Source organism: Fulmarus glacialis, unplaced genomic scaffold (genome assembly GCF_000690835.1).
Source record: "Fulmarus glacialis isolate BGI_N327 unplaced genomic scaffold, ASM69083v1 scaffold2084, whole genome shotgun sequence".
NCBI lineage: Eukaryota > Metazoa > Chordata > Aves > Procellariiformes > Procellariidae > Fulmarus > Fulmarus glacialis.
Window position 1 is genome coordinate 30,584 of NW_009208451.1, and position 16,224 is coordinate 46,807.

General features: G+C 41.2%; 1 protein-coding gene across 1 annotated transcript in view; it reads right to left on the reverse strand.

Annotated features, from left to right (window-relative positions):
* Positions 1 to 10,697, reverse strand: part of IMMT (inner membrane protein, mitochondrial) — a gene marked incomplete at its 5' end in the record, with an annotated part of 17,491 nt that extends 6,794 nt beyond the window's left edge. Inside the window, 8 exons of the mRNA XM_009576466.1 lie at positions 453 to 588; positions 2,136 to 2,239; positions 3,267 to 3,403; positions 6,119 to 6,220; positions 7,312 to 7,392; positions 8,025 to 8,145; positions 10,011 to 10,200; positions 10,621 to 10,697. Coding sequence (XP_009574761.1) covers positions 453 to 588; positions 2,136 to 2,239; positions 3,267 to 3,403; positions 6,119 to 6,220; positions 7,312 to 7,392; positions 8,025 to 8,145; positions 10,011 to 10,200; positions 10,621 to 10,697 — 948 coding nt within the window. The remainder of the gene's footprint in view (positions 1 to 452; positions 589 to 2,135; positions 2,240 to 3,266; positions 3,404 to 6,118; positions 6,221 to 7,311; positions 7,393 to 8,024; positions 8,146 to 10,010; positions 10,201 to 10,620) is intronic.
* Positions 10,698 to 16,224: the final 5,527 nt, after the last annotated feature.

A 16,224-nucleotide genomic window follows, 5' to 3' on the forward strand; every position in this document is an offset into this window, starting at 1 on the left:
TGCTATTAGGCTAAATTCTCCACTCAAAATGCACCTGATGAATTATCAAGTGTGCTGCAACGGAGATAAATGTCACCTCTACATTTCTTCCCCAGTCTTCTGAGCTATAAAGTGATATACCCACCAAGCCATTAGCACAATTTGTTCCTACTCCTCCCTAACCTCATGGTAAATTCCTCTCGGCATCAAATGGAAAGAATTACAAGTTGCCTACAGAAAGGACAGACACGAATCAAGCTAGCTGGAGACAGAGTTCAAGTTCTTGCAAAAATCTTGTCATGACTTCACTGGTATATAATCAGTTCAAAGACTGAGTATAGCTAAAAAAAGACCAGAATTTACACTTTAAAAATACTTAACGTTTTACAGAGGACTTGGGAATGGGACGCCTGGACAAGCTGCCGCGTAGTCCTTACTCTAATGACAATTAAAACAGTCTGTGGAAGCGTTACCTTTTTCACGACATTGTCCAAGTCAACTATCATATGATGAAGATTTTCTTCTGCAGCAATTATGTGAGACTTGGCTCCTGCGATCTGAGACTTCTTAGCGTTCTCGATGACACCTTTCATCTTCTCTAACTCTTCTCTGAAAAGAGAAGCAGCTGCTAATTGTAATGCATACAGAAAAGTTTACTTTATGTTGTCTGTATTTATAGGAAGAGCTACTGGATAACTCTACTGGTGTTCCCATCTACCAGCTCTATGGCTAAGATGTGATTAAAGATTTTTCTTTCCACAGCCTGAAGCCTAAAGATGTAAATGTAAAATTCCATGTAAAATGAGAATTATTTATAGTGCAATTAGTACTTAGTACTCAAGACTTAGCTGGAGGCGACAGATGAAAGAAAGTTCACTGAAAGCAGTTAGTATTAGTAAAACTAAGTTAGTATTAGAAGGCTGACATTTCCATCACATAACAGAGTATCAAGGAAACATTTTTAATATAGATGGCTTACTCTTGCAGAAGTGTTTTGGACATGGTGACTGGTGGAGATAAATGAGGATGGGAGAAAATTTATAGAGCTCTGTAAAGATAGATCTTTTTTTTTTTTTTTGTAATTAAGAAAGAACTGCTTTCCTCTAGCATAATTGGAAATCAAGGAAAAAGTGAAAAAGCGTTCCTTTTCCAAATCCATTCAAACCAATGGAGGTTTCTAATGACCTCATTGGAATAAGGAACACACTTTAAAATAAATAAACAAGTAAATAAATAAAAGCAAAGGCATCCAGTAGAGCAATACAGAATGAAAGCTAGCACATCTGGGGCTTGAGTTAGCTTTGTTTTACTCTTTGAAACCTCAGTTACACCTCCTAACTACTTTTAGTCAGCACAGCAGCTTCAAAGATAAGAGAAGTTGGTGATTTAAATAGCAACTGTGCAACTTCAAGGATGGTGTTGCCCTCTCAGCCTCAGGGAGCCTCAAAACGGCTTCCGAATTTATGTCTATCCTCATTACAAGGGCAACTTGGAGATATTTGTCTGTCATATTTTTGCTGCTATAATCCCTACGCAATGAGTCTGTACACCAGTCAATGCACGTCAACGCGGCTGATACAGAACCTTGCGTTAGGAGCAGTGGTTCCATTTCAGAATTCAAGTTTTTCTTAGACACGTGCTTTGTAAAAAATCTAACTTTAAAAGCAACTCTGCTGACAGATGGAACTGCCCAACAATGGTGTAAGGTTTATTCTTCATTACAACTAAAAGAAGCTAGTGATGTTGCTGACTCAATACACAGAGAGTGCAGTGATGGAGTGCTTACAATAGGTTTAATAATGACAAATTATCCAAAACTAACACAAAAAGGATTATGGATTTTTTTTTCATCTTACTTGATCTTACCAACACTATAGATAAGTATTAAAGAGATAAACAAGTTCTTAAAAAGAAGAATAAGACTGTTTCAGACTCCGGTACAGTGAGGACCATGTGCTCAGGCACCTAAGATGTACACGCTGCAAATTAAAATATTCATCAGTGTATGAAAGGTTTTTTTGATTTGGCACAAACATGTCAGTTTAAGATGAACACAGGTGACTGCATACTTTCTAGAAACTCACCTAGTGTCTGCCAGCCCTCACATGGGCAATATTAACTTACCACTCGGTAAGCCTCAAACGCAAGCAACTTACTTGGCTTTCAGAAGGGCATCAGCGGCTTCATCCACTGCTCTCCTCCGATCCTTCAGCGCTTCCTCCAGAGTGCGCCACTGGGATGATTTTTTCTCCCCAGCAGCCTAAGAAGCATAGATGCCTAGTTACGGTCATCACAATCATGAAGTTAAACAGATATCAAAAATAAATGAAAGCCTGTAAAGACTCAGAAGTTGCTACACTCATTTCACTCAAACTGAGCAACATTTTTGTGTTGGTTACCAACAGCACAGCTCGAAGTTTTACGAACGATTTTTCCCTTCCAATGTTTTGTTTTGTTTGATTCTTAATGTTTTGTTCCACCTGAGCAACAGCCATTCGTCCACGCAGAAGAGCTTGTGTGAGGATCACTGTATGGTGCCACATTTTGGGGGGAAATCTCTACATGTGTTAAGGTACTGTAATACTTTAAAATTGCCTTTAAGCTTAATACTTAAAGTACCACAATACTTTAAAGTTGGTTAATTTTAAAGTAAGCTTAATACTTAAGCTTAAAAGCAAACTCTTAAGATGTTTTTCTAACTACCAGACGAACTCTTGAGTGCTTGTTTAGTTGCCCATATGCCCCTGTTCGTTTGATTAACCACTAAATTATATTCTCTGCTCCAGAACTGAATAGGAAGCAGTGGTTCCAGACAAACTCCAGCATTAGCACACCAGAACCACAAGCTGGTATCACTCATACATCCCTTACTCATTTCCAGACAAGAAACGAACAATCCAGCAAAAAGATTTTGGCAAAGGGAATGGTTCAACGGAATTAAAGGGTGGACAGTATGATACCCTAACTATATCTAGGTTAAAAATGGGCTTGGGAATTAAAATACAATGAATTAATTTACAACGTGAAGACTATCAATGTATTAACTTGAACTTTTCTTCTTGCAACAGGGATAAAGGAGTTGAAAAAAAAAACCCCAAAATTCAAAAGCAAACCCACTGTATTATTCAACTACACCACATTTCATGAGTGGAATGATTAGTTAAAACTGTGACAAAAGTAAAGACATTGCAAGAAAAGCTTCCAACTTTATCTTTAATTGTGAGATGAAAAGTTTTGCTGAACACAATGAAAAAAAAAAAAAAAAAGTCCCCATTTGTCCAGTTTACCTCAGAATTGTCCATGGCCTCCTTCAGTATTTGCGAATGGGCATTCACTGCTTGCACAGCAGACTCCTGGGCAGTAATTGCCTGAAGGGTTATACGAGCTGTTGCGTTTAGGGCTCCTTCTAGAGTTGCTGCAAGGGCTGGAAAAAAAATGAATTAACTGAATTAAACTACAAGGAAAAGAGCTGCAGAATTAGTAAATTGACATATTACATCCTCTGTGTCTCCTTACATTATTTTCTATGACCCAAAAGAGTTGGCTTGCAGCCTACAGAAGAAGAAAGGTTGTCAGAACACGCTCCTTATTTAGAGGAGTCCTAAGGTGCAAGTCTGCACTTACAGGAATAAAGCTACTCAGTGGGAGACCTTTACCATGTTTCTGCAGGGGGGTGCATTTAAACCAATAGGTATTTTCCATCTTCATTTGTTAAAATGGTTATTAAGAGGAAACAATTTCCCTATCTTCCACAGGGAAGATATATTCCAAAAGCAGAGTTATTCTTCCTAGCCAAGAAGGTGGTGGACTCAACTATCTATTCCTATTGGTACAGAAGCACAAATAAGCTATTAATTATTCAAGCAGGAACCAAACCAGAATGGTTAATCAGAGCGAGCAACATCTGCCTTTCTGGAGCCCGACATTTATTTCTAAGTACTGGGGTAAGTAAATCCACCTTTCCAGTAAATACTCCTCTGGATTTTTTCAGTGTAACATCTCAACTTCTTCACTTGCAAGAAAGTCCTTGTACGACGCAGACAACTAATGCCAAGCCTCTTGTTTCTGTTCATGTTGCTCTTCTACACCAGACGAAGCTCTGAACAGAAGCAAGCGGCAGCAGACCACAACCAGCATGTCTGCTCTGAGCCTGTTCAGTCCAGACTTGTACACCCTTCTCATCCCTTCTGTGCAACAGCAGCCCAGGGCTTGGACTTTGGCTGAGGACCAAAGCACTCAGAGGGAAGTCTGAGTGTGGTCGACACATCTGCCCAGACCCTGTTTCACATGCCCAGCAGTCGGACAGGTCAGACACAACACACTGCGCCGGTGCCTCTTCCACCATCAGCCCTTTCCAAGCACTAAGAGAAAAATAAAATAAAAAGGCCGTAGCTCCCACAGCAGGCTGAAGCACGTCCAATACGTGGCCTCAGTACTGTTAAACTCCCTTTCAAGCCTATTTTCACTGGCTAAGCCAGTTTAGCAGTAACCTTTTGCTTACTTTAAATACAGTTTCTATTCAGCATCCTTGTAGTCAATGTCTCCAGCCCATCCACCCCCAAAGACTCCGTCCCTCACCGCAGAAGGTCTGCAGAGCCATTGCAGTCAGCCGTCCTTGCACTGCCCCAAGTCAGAAGTCATCCTTCAACACCCATCTGTTTCTCCAAGAGGCCGGTCTCCCTCTCGTCTTCATCAACACCGGCTGGAGGACGATATGGAAGCTTTCTAACACTGCAATCAATCTGCAGCTTGAGCTGGGTTTGCTTTCAGAAGGTAAGTATCAAGGTAGCTGGCTACAGATTGCTCAGACACGCTAGACAGCAGAACGCTATCTACCAAGAAAAACATTTCTCTATTTTTCTGGCTTCCCCTGAGGCAAACCAGGAAAGGACCCAAACCTCCTGATTTAAACAATCATGCTGCAGCCAAACCAACACCAAACAACAGCCCAGAAGTATTTAAAATCTAATAAACCAAGTGGGGGGCAAGGGGGAAGCAAAGCTCATTGTTTTGAGCAAGACACACACGGAGGACATGAGTTTTGGAACACAGGAAAAGCCAGACCACCTCTCAGTAATACAGCTGGATTAGCAGCTGTCTGAGTTAGAACCAAGCAAGGAACTGTCATAGTTCCCAACCCAGAACCTACAGGTAACTCTTCACAGAGCCTTGACATACCGTCCCTGAATGACTATCGAACAAGTCCAGGCAGCAGCTCTGTAGACAAGGACCTGGGGATCCCAGAAGATGGCAACCTGAACACAGGTCAACAGCATGCTCTGGCAGTGGCGAGTCCTGACTGTGAACAGGGCTGCATCAAACAAGAGCACATCCCACAGATCCAGCGAAGGAATGATTTCCCTCTAATTGCCACTTACAAGACTACATTTGGAATACGGTGTCTCATTTTGAGACCCTCAGTATAAGAAAGGTACAAACAAACCAGGGAGTGAACACCGGAGAGGCACTAAGATGGTTAGGGGAGGGGAGCACATGACACAGACGAGAGGCTGAGGGATCTAGGCTGCTTCTAGCCTAAAGAAGAGAAGCTGAAGGGCTATCTTAAGTAATGCCTTCCACATCTAAAGGAGTGTTACAGAAGAAACTGAACCAGACTTCTCAGAGGTGCCCAGAGAAAGAGCAAAGAGGCAACAGACCCAAGTGCCAAGAAGAGAAGTTAATTGGATGTATCAAGTTCTCCACCATAAGAAGCACTGGCAAAGCTGCTCAGAGAGGTGGAACAATCTCCATCCTTAGAGAGCTTCAAACCTCTAGGGGAGAAGGCCCTGAGCAACCTGCCCCAACTCTCCAACCAGCGGGGTGGACTAGAGACCTTGGCGGTCCATTCCAACTGAAAATTTTCCATCATTCTTTGACTATCAGTTACTTCTTAGTGGGTGGAAAGCACTTCGACACCACTCATCCTGCCAACACAACGCAGGGACAACAACAGAGAGATGCGTAAGCAACTTGGAACTCTAAAGCCAATACGGCGCTTTGACACCACTCATTCTGCCAACACAAAGCAGGGACAACAACAAAGAGATGTGTAAGCAACTTGGAACTCTAAAGCCAATACAGTCCAACAATTCTTCTGTCACGTATAACACGTATAGGAAAACTACGAGTATGGACTTACCCGATATCTTCTCTTGCTCCTCTTTGTCTTGCTGGGCAAGCCGGGCTGCAACTTCTTCTGGTGACCGTTCTTTTATAGCATGGGAACCTTCATGTTCTTTACCTATTCAGAATTAAAAAGAGTTAAACTGTTTTAGCAGAGAGTCCAGATTAGTATATGGATTACTTGTAGGGAAGTAACTTTCTTTCAAAACTGATTTTTGTAGTCAGTGTCACTTTATAAATCTGACTTCTGCACGAAGCCATGCTGAAACTACCTCAAGCGTTTTTATACACATAACTACAAAGGCCAGTCTCAAATCTTCTTAAAATTAAAAATAGTAGCATGGATACCTCGCATGCATCGGTAGATTTTATATTGTCTAGTTACAAAAATATGTAAGATTCAGAAGTGAGAGGCAAAGCAAGAACTGGAAAACACTTATGGAGACAAGTTTAAATTTTAAGTGAATATCTGGGGGGTTTTTTTCCGTTCTTCTTTGGCATGCTTGGAGAGTCCAGCCAAAGTAAAGAAAGATTAGGGAGGGAACTATGGTGAATCACGATTATACTCTATTCCCTAGCCTAAGGCTACTTAAAATGCCTTTAAGAGCATTGACCTAAGTAATTCTCTGAAGACCAACAGCAAGTCTGCATCTGAACTGAGGAAAGAGCCCAGACCTCTCAGCTCTCGGACTCATACTGCAACAAAAACCATCAGGTTACCTTTTAATAACACTGATGCTAACTCTGAAGAATGTATTTACTTATTGCTGGCAGACTTTTTATGAAATGTGTTCATATATAAAGAAATGAACATAATCTCTTCTGAAGGAGACTATCATATAGAAGCTAGTGTTTCTTGTTGAGTTGAACAATAAATGCAGTTTCTTCGCTTCGACCTGGGCAGACACGCTTTTCTGAACAGCAATCAGAAAGCCACCAAGAGCAGAGGTAAACTGGATTGTACAAGTTCCAGTTCAGCATAAAGGCAGGCTTTCCTCTTGCGTTCATGCCTATACCTGTCCCAGGTATCAATCTTAGCTTCTTAGTATGTTAAAAATCTATTAACAGATGATGGAAGTTTTCTTCTGCAAAAGGCACAAAGAATCATGCCTTTAAAAACTGACAAATACCAACACAGAAGTAAGAATTTATGCACTCGAAGCTACAGGATTTTGTTTTTCTTCATCGTGTTCATATGATCTTTTTCACCTTCTTCAGTCTGTATCCCCGGAGCTGGCACCGACATGGCTACACCTGTTGCAGAAATGATCTGTGCTGCAGTCCTGCCTGCTGTTAAACACAGTTACAGAACAAAACCAGTTAGTGTATGTGTGCTATAATGTAAGAACAGGGATATAAGACTTAATTTTTTTCCTCTGTAGAAACATATTATTTGGACACTGATACTGTTTTTTCCAGAAAAAGAGAATTTCCTGGACAAACAGCAACCAGGTATAACTTACACATACACACACTGAGGCCATGAGAGATGAATGTAAAAAGATGTCACAACTGCTCCTGTCTAAACCAGTTCCATTTGATCTGGCTTTACACTAGCTCAGTAATTATCCAAAATTAAGCTTCTTGCACTTGCAAGAAGAAGAGGAGGTAAATGGCCTCAAAGTCCAGCACCGAAAGTGCTGAGTCTCATATCTAAATTATGCAGGATAGTCATTGTTTATCTTAGATTACAAATATTCTATGAAGTAAATAAATTTCCTAAAAAATAGCAAAAAAAAAAGCTAAAGCCATTTTAGGCAAATTTTCTTGTGACTGAAAAGAAAATGACATTAATTCTAAGAAATTATAACATCCTCATCTTTAACCATTCCAAAGAACTATTTTAATCTACCCTAGCATGTATGCTATAGGAGATCATTAGGTCTTTTGCTTCTCTCTACATGACATTCTATAAAGCTTACCTTCTTTTTCCTCTGAAGGAGCAACAGCTTCTGTTTTGCTTATCTGGGATTTGGAAGCGGGCTGTTTAGACTCTTTCATTACTTCTGCTACAGATGAGATCTTCAGTGGACCTTGCTGTATCTTGAAAAATCAAAAGTAAGAAATATCATCAGTTTTCCAAACAGCCTGTCTCTCACCAATTCCATTATAATGGAAAAGAACATTTCCATGTCCAGATAACTGTATCATAAATCTAAACTTCAAGGTACACATGAAAACAGTAGCAAGGCCGTATAATTTCTTGCCTTGATTTTTTAATTTAGAAGGAATCTTTACAATTTTCACCTCTCCAAAACTGAAGGTATAGTAGTGGCAGTTTTCACTACAAACAAGTATTTATTAAGATATGCATAAAAAGCAAATAATTTCATGCCCCAAATATTCCAAACACTTCTGAGTGTGTTGAACACTACAGATGATGCAGAAACTATAAAAAAATCACACGCACATGAAGGTCTGAAACAATTCCAGAAAGCAGATTTCAATTATTTCTCCTTGGACATTATTTAGTCCATACAGGTATATCTTAAATTAATTCAGTTGACACTTCCCCTCTTCATTTCAAACCTCTTGAGCATTTATTGTCAAAACAAGTTAGGCCATCAGTCTTCCCTACCTAGGTTTAGTTTTTCAGGTAACTGCTCCAACAACTGGCTCCTTCAATTGTAATTTTTTGTCCACCAACACTTACAGGAGTCACCCCTCCCATCCCGCCCCATTTCTAGGCAATTCCTTTTAAAGTTGAGTGGAAAAAAAAATGTAATTGTTTTAAAGATACGTGAATGCATAGTTAAAGATATGTTTTAAAAAAAGAACAAACATGATGATTTTGTCTGGGTATCACCGAAGAGAAGATGCTACAGGCACGGTGTGGGGTTGACAGGCACGGAAGAATCAGATTTGCATGACTTCACTGATTTCCCTTTGAAAGGATTCAGATGCTAGTGTTCAGGGCAGACACTTACTCAAGCACAGAGTATTGAGCGGTTTTATGATATTAATCCTTTAATATCCATCATGCAAAGCCACAGGGTAAAAATAAAAGCATTTGAGTTAGAGCCGTGACTGGGCAGGTGATAACTTCGTCAGCTGACTGGTCTGTTTTGCAAAATTTACTAGTGCCTGGGAGGCATTAAGAGCTTGGATGATCACAAGTCAAGTGTAGCTAAAACCAGAAAAGATACAGTTTTGGTTAATTGATATTCTCCCATTCATTAAGAACAGCTTTCTTAAACTCCAATTAAAAATATTTTGGGTTTCTTGAAGGTCAAATGGCTTCTGAAAGCTCAGGACAGCCATAGCCAGAGCAGCTTTTCAGCATTCCTGGATAATTGGGAAGCTTTCAGACGCAGGAACAGAAAAACTTCCAGATTCAATTTCCAGAGTTGGGCTGAAGGCTGTATCAAGTTTTCCCATCTGCAGGGTCGTGTCACTAGGATTTCAAAGTATGATGCTTATGCATGGTGCTGTACCATCCAAATCTTTATTCATGCAAAAATGTCCCCAGTCCTCTTTAAAATAAGTTCAGCTTAGAATAACAGTTTTCTAATCATGCTACATCGCTAACTACACTAAGCCTCTAGTAAAATAGTTAAATTCTAGCACGTCACCTACCTCTCTCTCCCCAATTTATTTCTGAGTATAAGCAGAGCAGCTATTCAGTTAGGATCCTACTAGATTATTTTACTGTAAATAAAAATAACAGTTTTACAACCCACAGACCACAATCACAAGATGATAATGGCAAACGTGCTACAAAATGCAGCACAAAGTAGTACCTCAGTACATAATTCTTAAACCTTCTTAATTTAAGAATTCTTAAAAATTCTTAAAATTCATAAATTCTTAGCACACAACAAAATTAGTCAGAATTTGAAAACTAAGAGCTGATGCTCTCTTAAAAAAAAAGAAAAATGAAAGGGTGGGGGTGAATGGGAAACACTTACTGGTTTCTTTGGCATCGGTGTGCTATAAGGTGCAGGACCAAGTGCCATCTCAAAGAGTTTATCAGAGTAGGGAACAGTCTTCTCTACGCTCTCCCGGAATTGCGTATCATAGCTGGCATATAGGACAGTTCCACCTACTCCTCCACCCACAAACAGGACACTTGCACCAATGATTTTGCCTACAGAAACACTGAGGGGGAAAGAAGAACGCAAGTTATGTAAATTGTATTATATGACAAACATCAAACAGTTTGCGTCTTTAGCTTACAGCTGGCGACAACCACTCTATTCCAGAAGCTTGCCAACAAACCCAGCACCCGCTTTAAATCACTTTCAGCACCAGCGACTCCCTGCTACTATACTGGTTCACAACTAACCCAAAGCTAAGACGGCAACCCGCAACCTTCCTTCTAAATAATGATCACCTTGATTAGCTTAATTTAAATCTGACTGAATCAAATGAGGAACACACGGAACCATGAGAATAAAAGTTACTCAACAAAAAAATCCCACCGCCACCAATTTGCTCTCACGTGAAACTAAGGAGCAGATTCCCTCTTAGTGGACGCAACAGAAGAACCAATTCCACCCTCCAAAACCTTCTACATACCCAGACTCTCCCGAGGGGGTAGCATATCCACGGTACAGTCGTAATGGACGGAGTGACGCTCTCCCACACCGGCTATTCTGCAAGGGGTGAAGGAATTAAGCAAGAGTTAAGCAGTGAGCACATTTAGACATCTCTTCACTTCAATGGCAGTATCAGACCGGTTTGCTCCATCGCCACATCTTGCACGCCCTCCAAAGGAAAGCGGCAGCCAGCACTAAAGCAGTGATGTTGGACTCTGTTTTCTCTAAAGACAAGACCTTTCTCACGTGCAGCTTGTAGGTTAAGGGCTTTTTAAGAAGTAATCAGGCATTTTGAAAAACGCAAAGAAAAAACAAAAAGACCCCCACTCTAGCTTATTTCTGCATTTATTTTCCTTATTTATGTTCCCTACCTCCAGTTCCGGCAGTACAACTGGGTTAGTGCAGATTCTCTTCAACAACCTCGTGCTAGAACAGCTCAGCTGTGAGCCATGCAGAAGACAACAACAGCTGTTTAAATACTTAAAACTATCAAAAACTATATTTAATACTTAAAACTATTTTTATTTCTGAAGACATACAAGCAGTTCTCCTCGAGCTTCCAAACCAAGACTTCCTTTTTCAAAGAATTAACACTGCATTCACTTTCCAGATAGACATCGGATTATAATATAAATTAAATTACTACATGAAGAGTGCTATTTCATTATATTCTACTTAACAAAAACCACATTACCCAAGATTTTTATCTTCTTTATATTTTAGCTGAAAACTAAGATTTACCAGAAAGACTGGTTAAGCTACCCTAGCCTACAGAATAGCGAAGAACTCTGCCCCCCTCAGGTATTTCCCCCCCGCCCCCATGTGAATTGCTGAGAGAGGAATACAGGACTCATGGAAAATCAGTGTACAAGGCACAAAAGGAACTCTTCCCACAGTTGAGAAACTTTGGGCAAGAAGAAAGTTTTTCTTTAAAAAGAAAAAATAAAATAGAAAATTGGGAGATGCTTCACTACAACATACTCCCAGAAGATAAATTCTCTATTTCCTTTTGCATATGGCAATAGTAACAAGCAGAAGTCTTGCGGTTTAGGTCCCATCCTTGTCCAACAGCACAGAGAGGAAAGGCAGGAACACTGAATTCTTATTCTTTCCAGAACAGCAGCCAAAATTTTTTAGTTAGTAACAGGAACATGTGTACAGCAACAGGAAACGTGCTCTTCTTACCCCTGAGACCTTCACGAGCCCTAGCTGTGCTCCGCGGTTGATTTTCTGGTTTACAATGGATGGAACAGGAGACAAAATAATAAATATATTCTGTAATGTTTTTGATTATTAGACCTGATTGCCCCAAAAGCATACACTGAGGCTTCACCAGTCCTTTCAAATGGAACGTCACTAATAAAAGCCTCTTAAATCATTTTGTAATCAACTGCTGGACGTGCTTCTGAGTCTCAACAGGTCCCTATTACACCATGAAGCATAGGATGAGCGAAATATTTAAGCCTTATGCATACAGCTCAACCCAATAAAATGAGGGGGGAGGGAAGTTATTTTCTATTGATCTGTTCAATTTCAGTCCCTTTCAACACTCTGGGTTTACGTTATTTTGCCTAAAACTCACCTGGAAATAAGCTGTCACTCCCAAGCCCCTCGCCAGGCTTTCTGGAGGTTATCCCACCCTGCGCCACGGCAGGAGGGAGCTCAAGGCAACGCACTCGCCCGTCTTTGCTCAGGCTGGACTTGCCTTTTAGGTGATCCTGGAGGCTGCCACAACTGTAACCTTGGTGCCACAACTGTAACCTTGGTACTTGGGCCAGTTCATCCATTTTCATGTTGGCTACAGCCCCTACTGACAGCTGGTGATGGCAAACACCACCGTACCTGTTTAGTTCTCCCACCTTCAATAAACACATCTGTTCCTGCACTTAGGAACAGGCTGCGCTGGGGGAGCTAGCAGGGCAGAGGAGAAACCTTGCTTCTCGTTGTTCAGCACTTGTGCTTTGTACATCAGGAGGGGTTTTTTGTGGGATTATTGGTTTTGGTCCAGGTGCTCTTTGGACCAAACGGTCCCTTCCAAGCTGGGCTGTTCTATGATTAGCCAAATCCTCATTTTAATTCATCGTTCATCAAGATGAGAGGAGCCAAAGCGCAGGCGCTCAGTCTACGCTGTCAGACTCTCACATTAGTGTACACGTAGCAACGGGAGCGATAACTAAAACCAAAACAAGTCCCCACCAACTCTTTCTTTCAAGATGCTGCAAACAGCAATTCCCACAGCTGGCCAGGGGAACAACCACCGAAAATCTTTAGGCACCAAAGTTTTATGAGCAGAAGCCCAAGCCTAATTTTCCTCCCTCACATCCAAAACCACTATTACCGCCAAAAAGCACTAATTTTTTTAAAAAATAATTTTTTTTTAAAGAAGCATTGCTCTCCTTTGGCCATCATAATAATCTTGCTTATATTTGCTATATCACCATAATTTGGAAAATTACAAGTAGTTTCTTAACTTCCCCTTTACATAATTTCCAGGAGTTTGTAATTTTTTAGACCCCTCTATTTATTTGTAACAACGCTTCAAAGGATTTGGAAGAAATACATCACACATGTGTCGCTATGACCTGTAGAAGGCAGAAGTAAACCACTTGCTGTCCTGCAGAAGAGAAGAGAGAGAAAACCCTTTGGATAAGGCATCACCCAGACAGCACGGATCACTGTGTCAAAGGCGCTGCAGGGCAGCTGTTGCCATTTCTTCCTCTTCTTCCAGCATTTCTGCGTGCTATTTGTTTCATCTAACTTCGTAAATGCTTATTATTTTACATTTATCATCTACTATTATGTCACCACGAGAATCACTTTTGCACTTGAACATCTAGTTAATTGTAAGAGCCCCAGTGAATCCAGCATTTGAGGTTATCCACGTGAGCTGGCCCTGGCAAAGCGCTCAGGACAGGTACAGCACGGCATGGCAGAACATCATTAAAAAAAATAAAATCTGCCTTGCAGGCTTACACTTCACGCGTAACTTCAAATAACCAGACACAGGACATGCCATCCTCTGTGTTCATTCAGTCCCAGCTAAACCTCTCCTAGTCACCAGGCTCAAGCATCTTGACCCAGAATTTGCACAGAATGAAGCTTGCAAGACACATACGGTTTTCTGTGACATGGGATTTGTGTCCTTAAACAGAAAGAGCAAACCAGAAACTTCAAAGGAAGTTCGTCTTCATTATGACAGAGGTTAGGTGTAACAAGGATATCTGACCACAGAACTCAAATTAATTTCCCATCATTCAAGACTTCTGCCAAATATCATACCTTTTTACAAAAAGCCCTCTGTTTCTTTTCAAAGAAAACTACAGAAATACTCCAGATAAGGGAAGAGTCGTCTCTCTGCAGCACTGCACATGTAGCTGAAAACATTTATGAAATCGCTGTGATGAAGACCTGCTTCTCTCAAAGCCACAACTTCAATTTACTTCTTAACAAGCTTAGTGATCCTCCACGTGCAGAGCTCACAGTAAGAGAAGAGGATAAAATTTTTCCCAGTCTCCACCATGAGCTCTCTACTGGGATTTTCTGTACTTAAACCTTCGTGCTGCCCTGGCTCTGGGGAACAGCAGTTGCTTTGCTATCCCCATCCAGCCACGCTCTGCTTCCTGGCTCTCTCAGTCTAATTAAGCAACCAAGCATCATCAAGGACCTGTTACCCCACAATCCTGACCAGGTCCAGCTCTCCTTAGACAATGGGATTTTTTTAACCTGTAAAGGAGTATCTTAACACCACAAAAGAGAAGCAAAGTTGCCTCACTGTCAGCTTCCACATAACATATATGTAAAAAGGGTTTATTTCCACTCTTAAAAAGCAGTTAAAACTTGCCACTCCTAATATTTAAAGGAAAAAAAAAAACAAACCCAAAAACCAAACACACATTTCTTTTTGGGCTGTATCAAAGCAAAACACTCAAGTTTCACCAGCTGAATAGCAAGGTACCAGCGAGGTGTCATCACTCACAACAATGCCGCTGTGGGGTCTGCAGGCAGATGCCGAGGCTCTGGCCTGAGCTTTAGCTAACTGAATGGGGCGAGAGAAACTCCTAAACATGACACGAGACGCGCCAAGCCTCATGTCAAAAAAAGAGGGACGAGAGTGCTGAAGGGGTAGTAAAGACAAGAAAATGGAAGATGGATAATAAAATATACAAACTGTGTAATTGTGGCTGCCTGGGGATCACCGCAGCTGGAGCAGAGAATAAACCAATGCTGCTGCTCTGGCAAGAACGTGTCTGTTGAATGTGCTCCCCCAGGCAGGAGGATGCGGGCAGCGAGGATGCCTTCTCTTATTAGCAAGGCAACAGGCAGCACAGACAGATGGAGCACCCTGGTGTCACCGCATTGGTGACAGGCCTGACAGCAGCAGCATCTGCCTGACAACCTCTGAACAGCCAGAGGGTCTTACTTCCATGACAGGAGTTTTCACTGCTTGTGAAAAATTACCTAGTATCATCTCTGATCAGGTTAGCACTTCTTGATTAGAGTCCACAATTCCGCACTTCTTGCAAAACAAGCACTATAATTAAAACATTTGTTCCTTACTTACAGTTTCTGGCTCTTTTGCCACCCAAAAAGAAAGAAGTTTTAGCTGCAGAAAGTCCATGGGACCAGCAACGGTCTTCATGTGTATATACTACAGTATGCCACAAAGCTTCCCCTCAATGTGAATAAAAAGAAGCAAAATGTATAAAAAACTATTTAATTGCATGCCCACTTTTGCTGTCCAGACTACATCTCCACTGTATTCGGTCTCATCAGGAACTACAACTAAGGATAAATGAAAAGAAGTTATTTTTTTAAGTAAGGAAACAAACATCAAGGATACAGACAACAAACTTCACAGAGTGCTGTGGCATCTCTTTGTTTGCTCAGTCCTTCCACCGAATGTTTATAGTCCGAAGACACACTTCCAAGCTGCAAAGCACAACACTGGCTTTTCCAGTGCTGTCATTCTAGACCCATTCTTTTAAAGACTGAATACATGCAAATAGCCCTAAGTGATAAACATCTGCAAAAGCCTGTTTTCTGTCTTCTCAATTCCCAGCTCAAACTTTCCACAGGCCTGCAAAGCCAGAGCCTTATTTTAGTGGGCATCAGATGACCTGGCCCGGAGAACTCTCCAGCCTTATAAAGCAGCAGAGGAAATGCCAGCTGCTGTGGTGGAAGAGGTTGCTGGCTTTAAAGGGGTTACCTTTCAACTACAGAGCCAGTGGGGGCTGAATGCACAGCTTTTCCTTGGCTGAACTGTGTGAATAGAGAGTAATGAACACTGAAATGTAGAGTAGAATATAAAAGTGACCCAATCAGATTATTTTTTATTACTATTAAGACACCTGAAATACAAGTTGGGGCCTTAGTAGAGGAGTCACCCTCACCTATAAACCCTTGTAGCTTCTTAAAGTTGGCCGACTGCTTTAAAAAGGCTCCGTGGCATATTACCACCCTAATCTCCACTGATGAGGAAGGGCAAAGGTCCAGAAAACATGCCCAACGGGCTCCTTCCCCCCTGGGCACCACATACTCTCTCCTCTTCGTGTCTGACTGGGAGGACTTAAAGGATCCCGGCTGC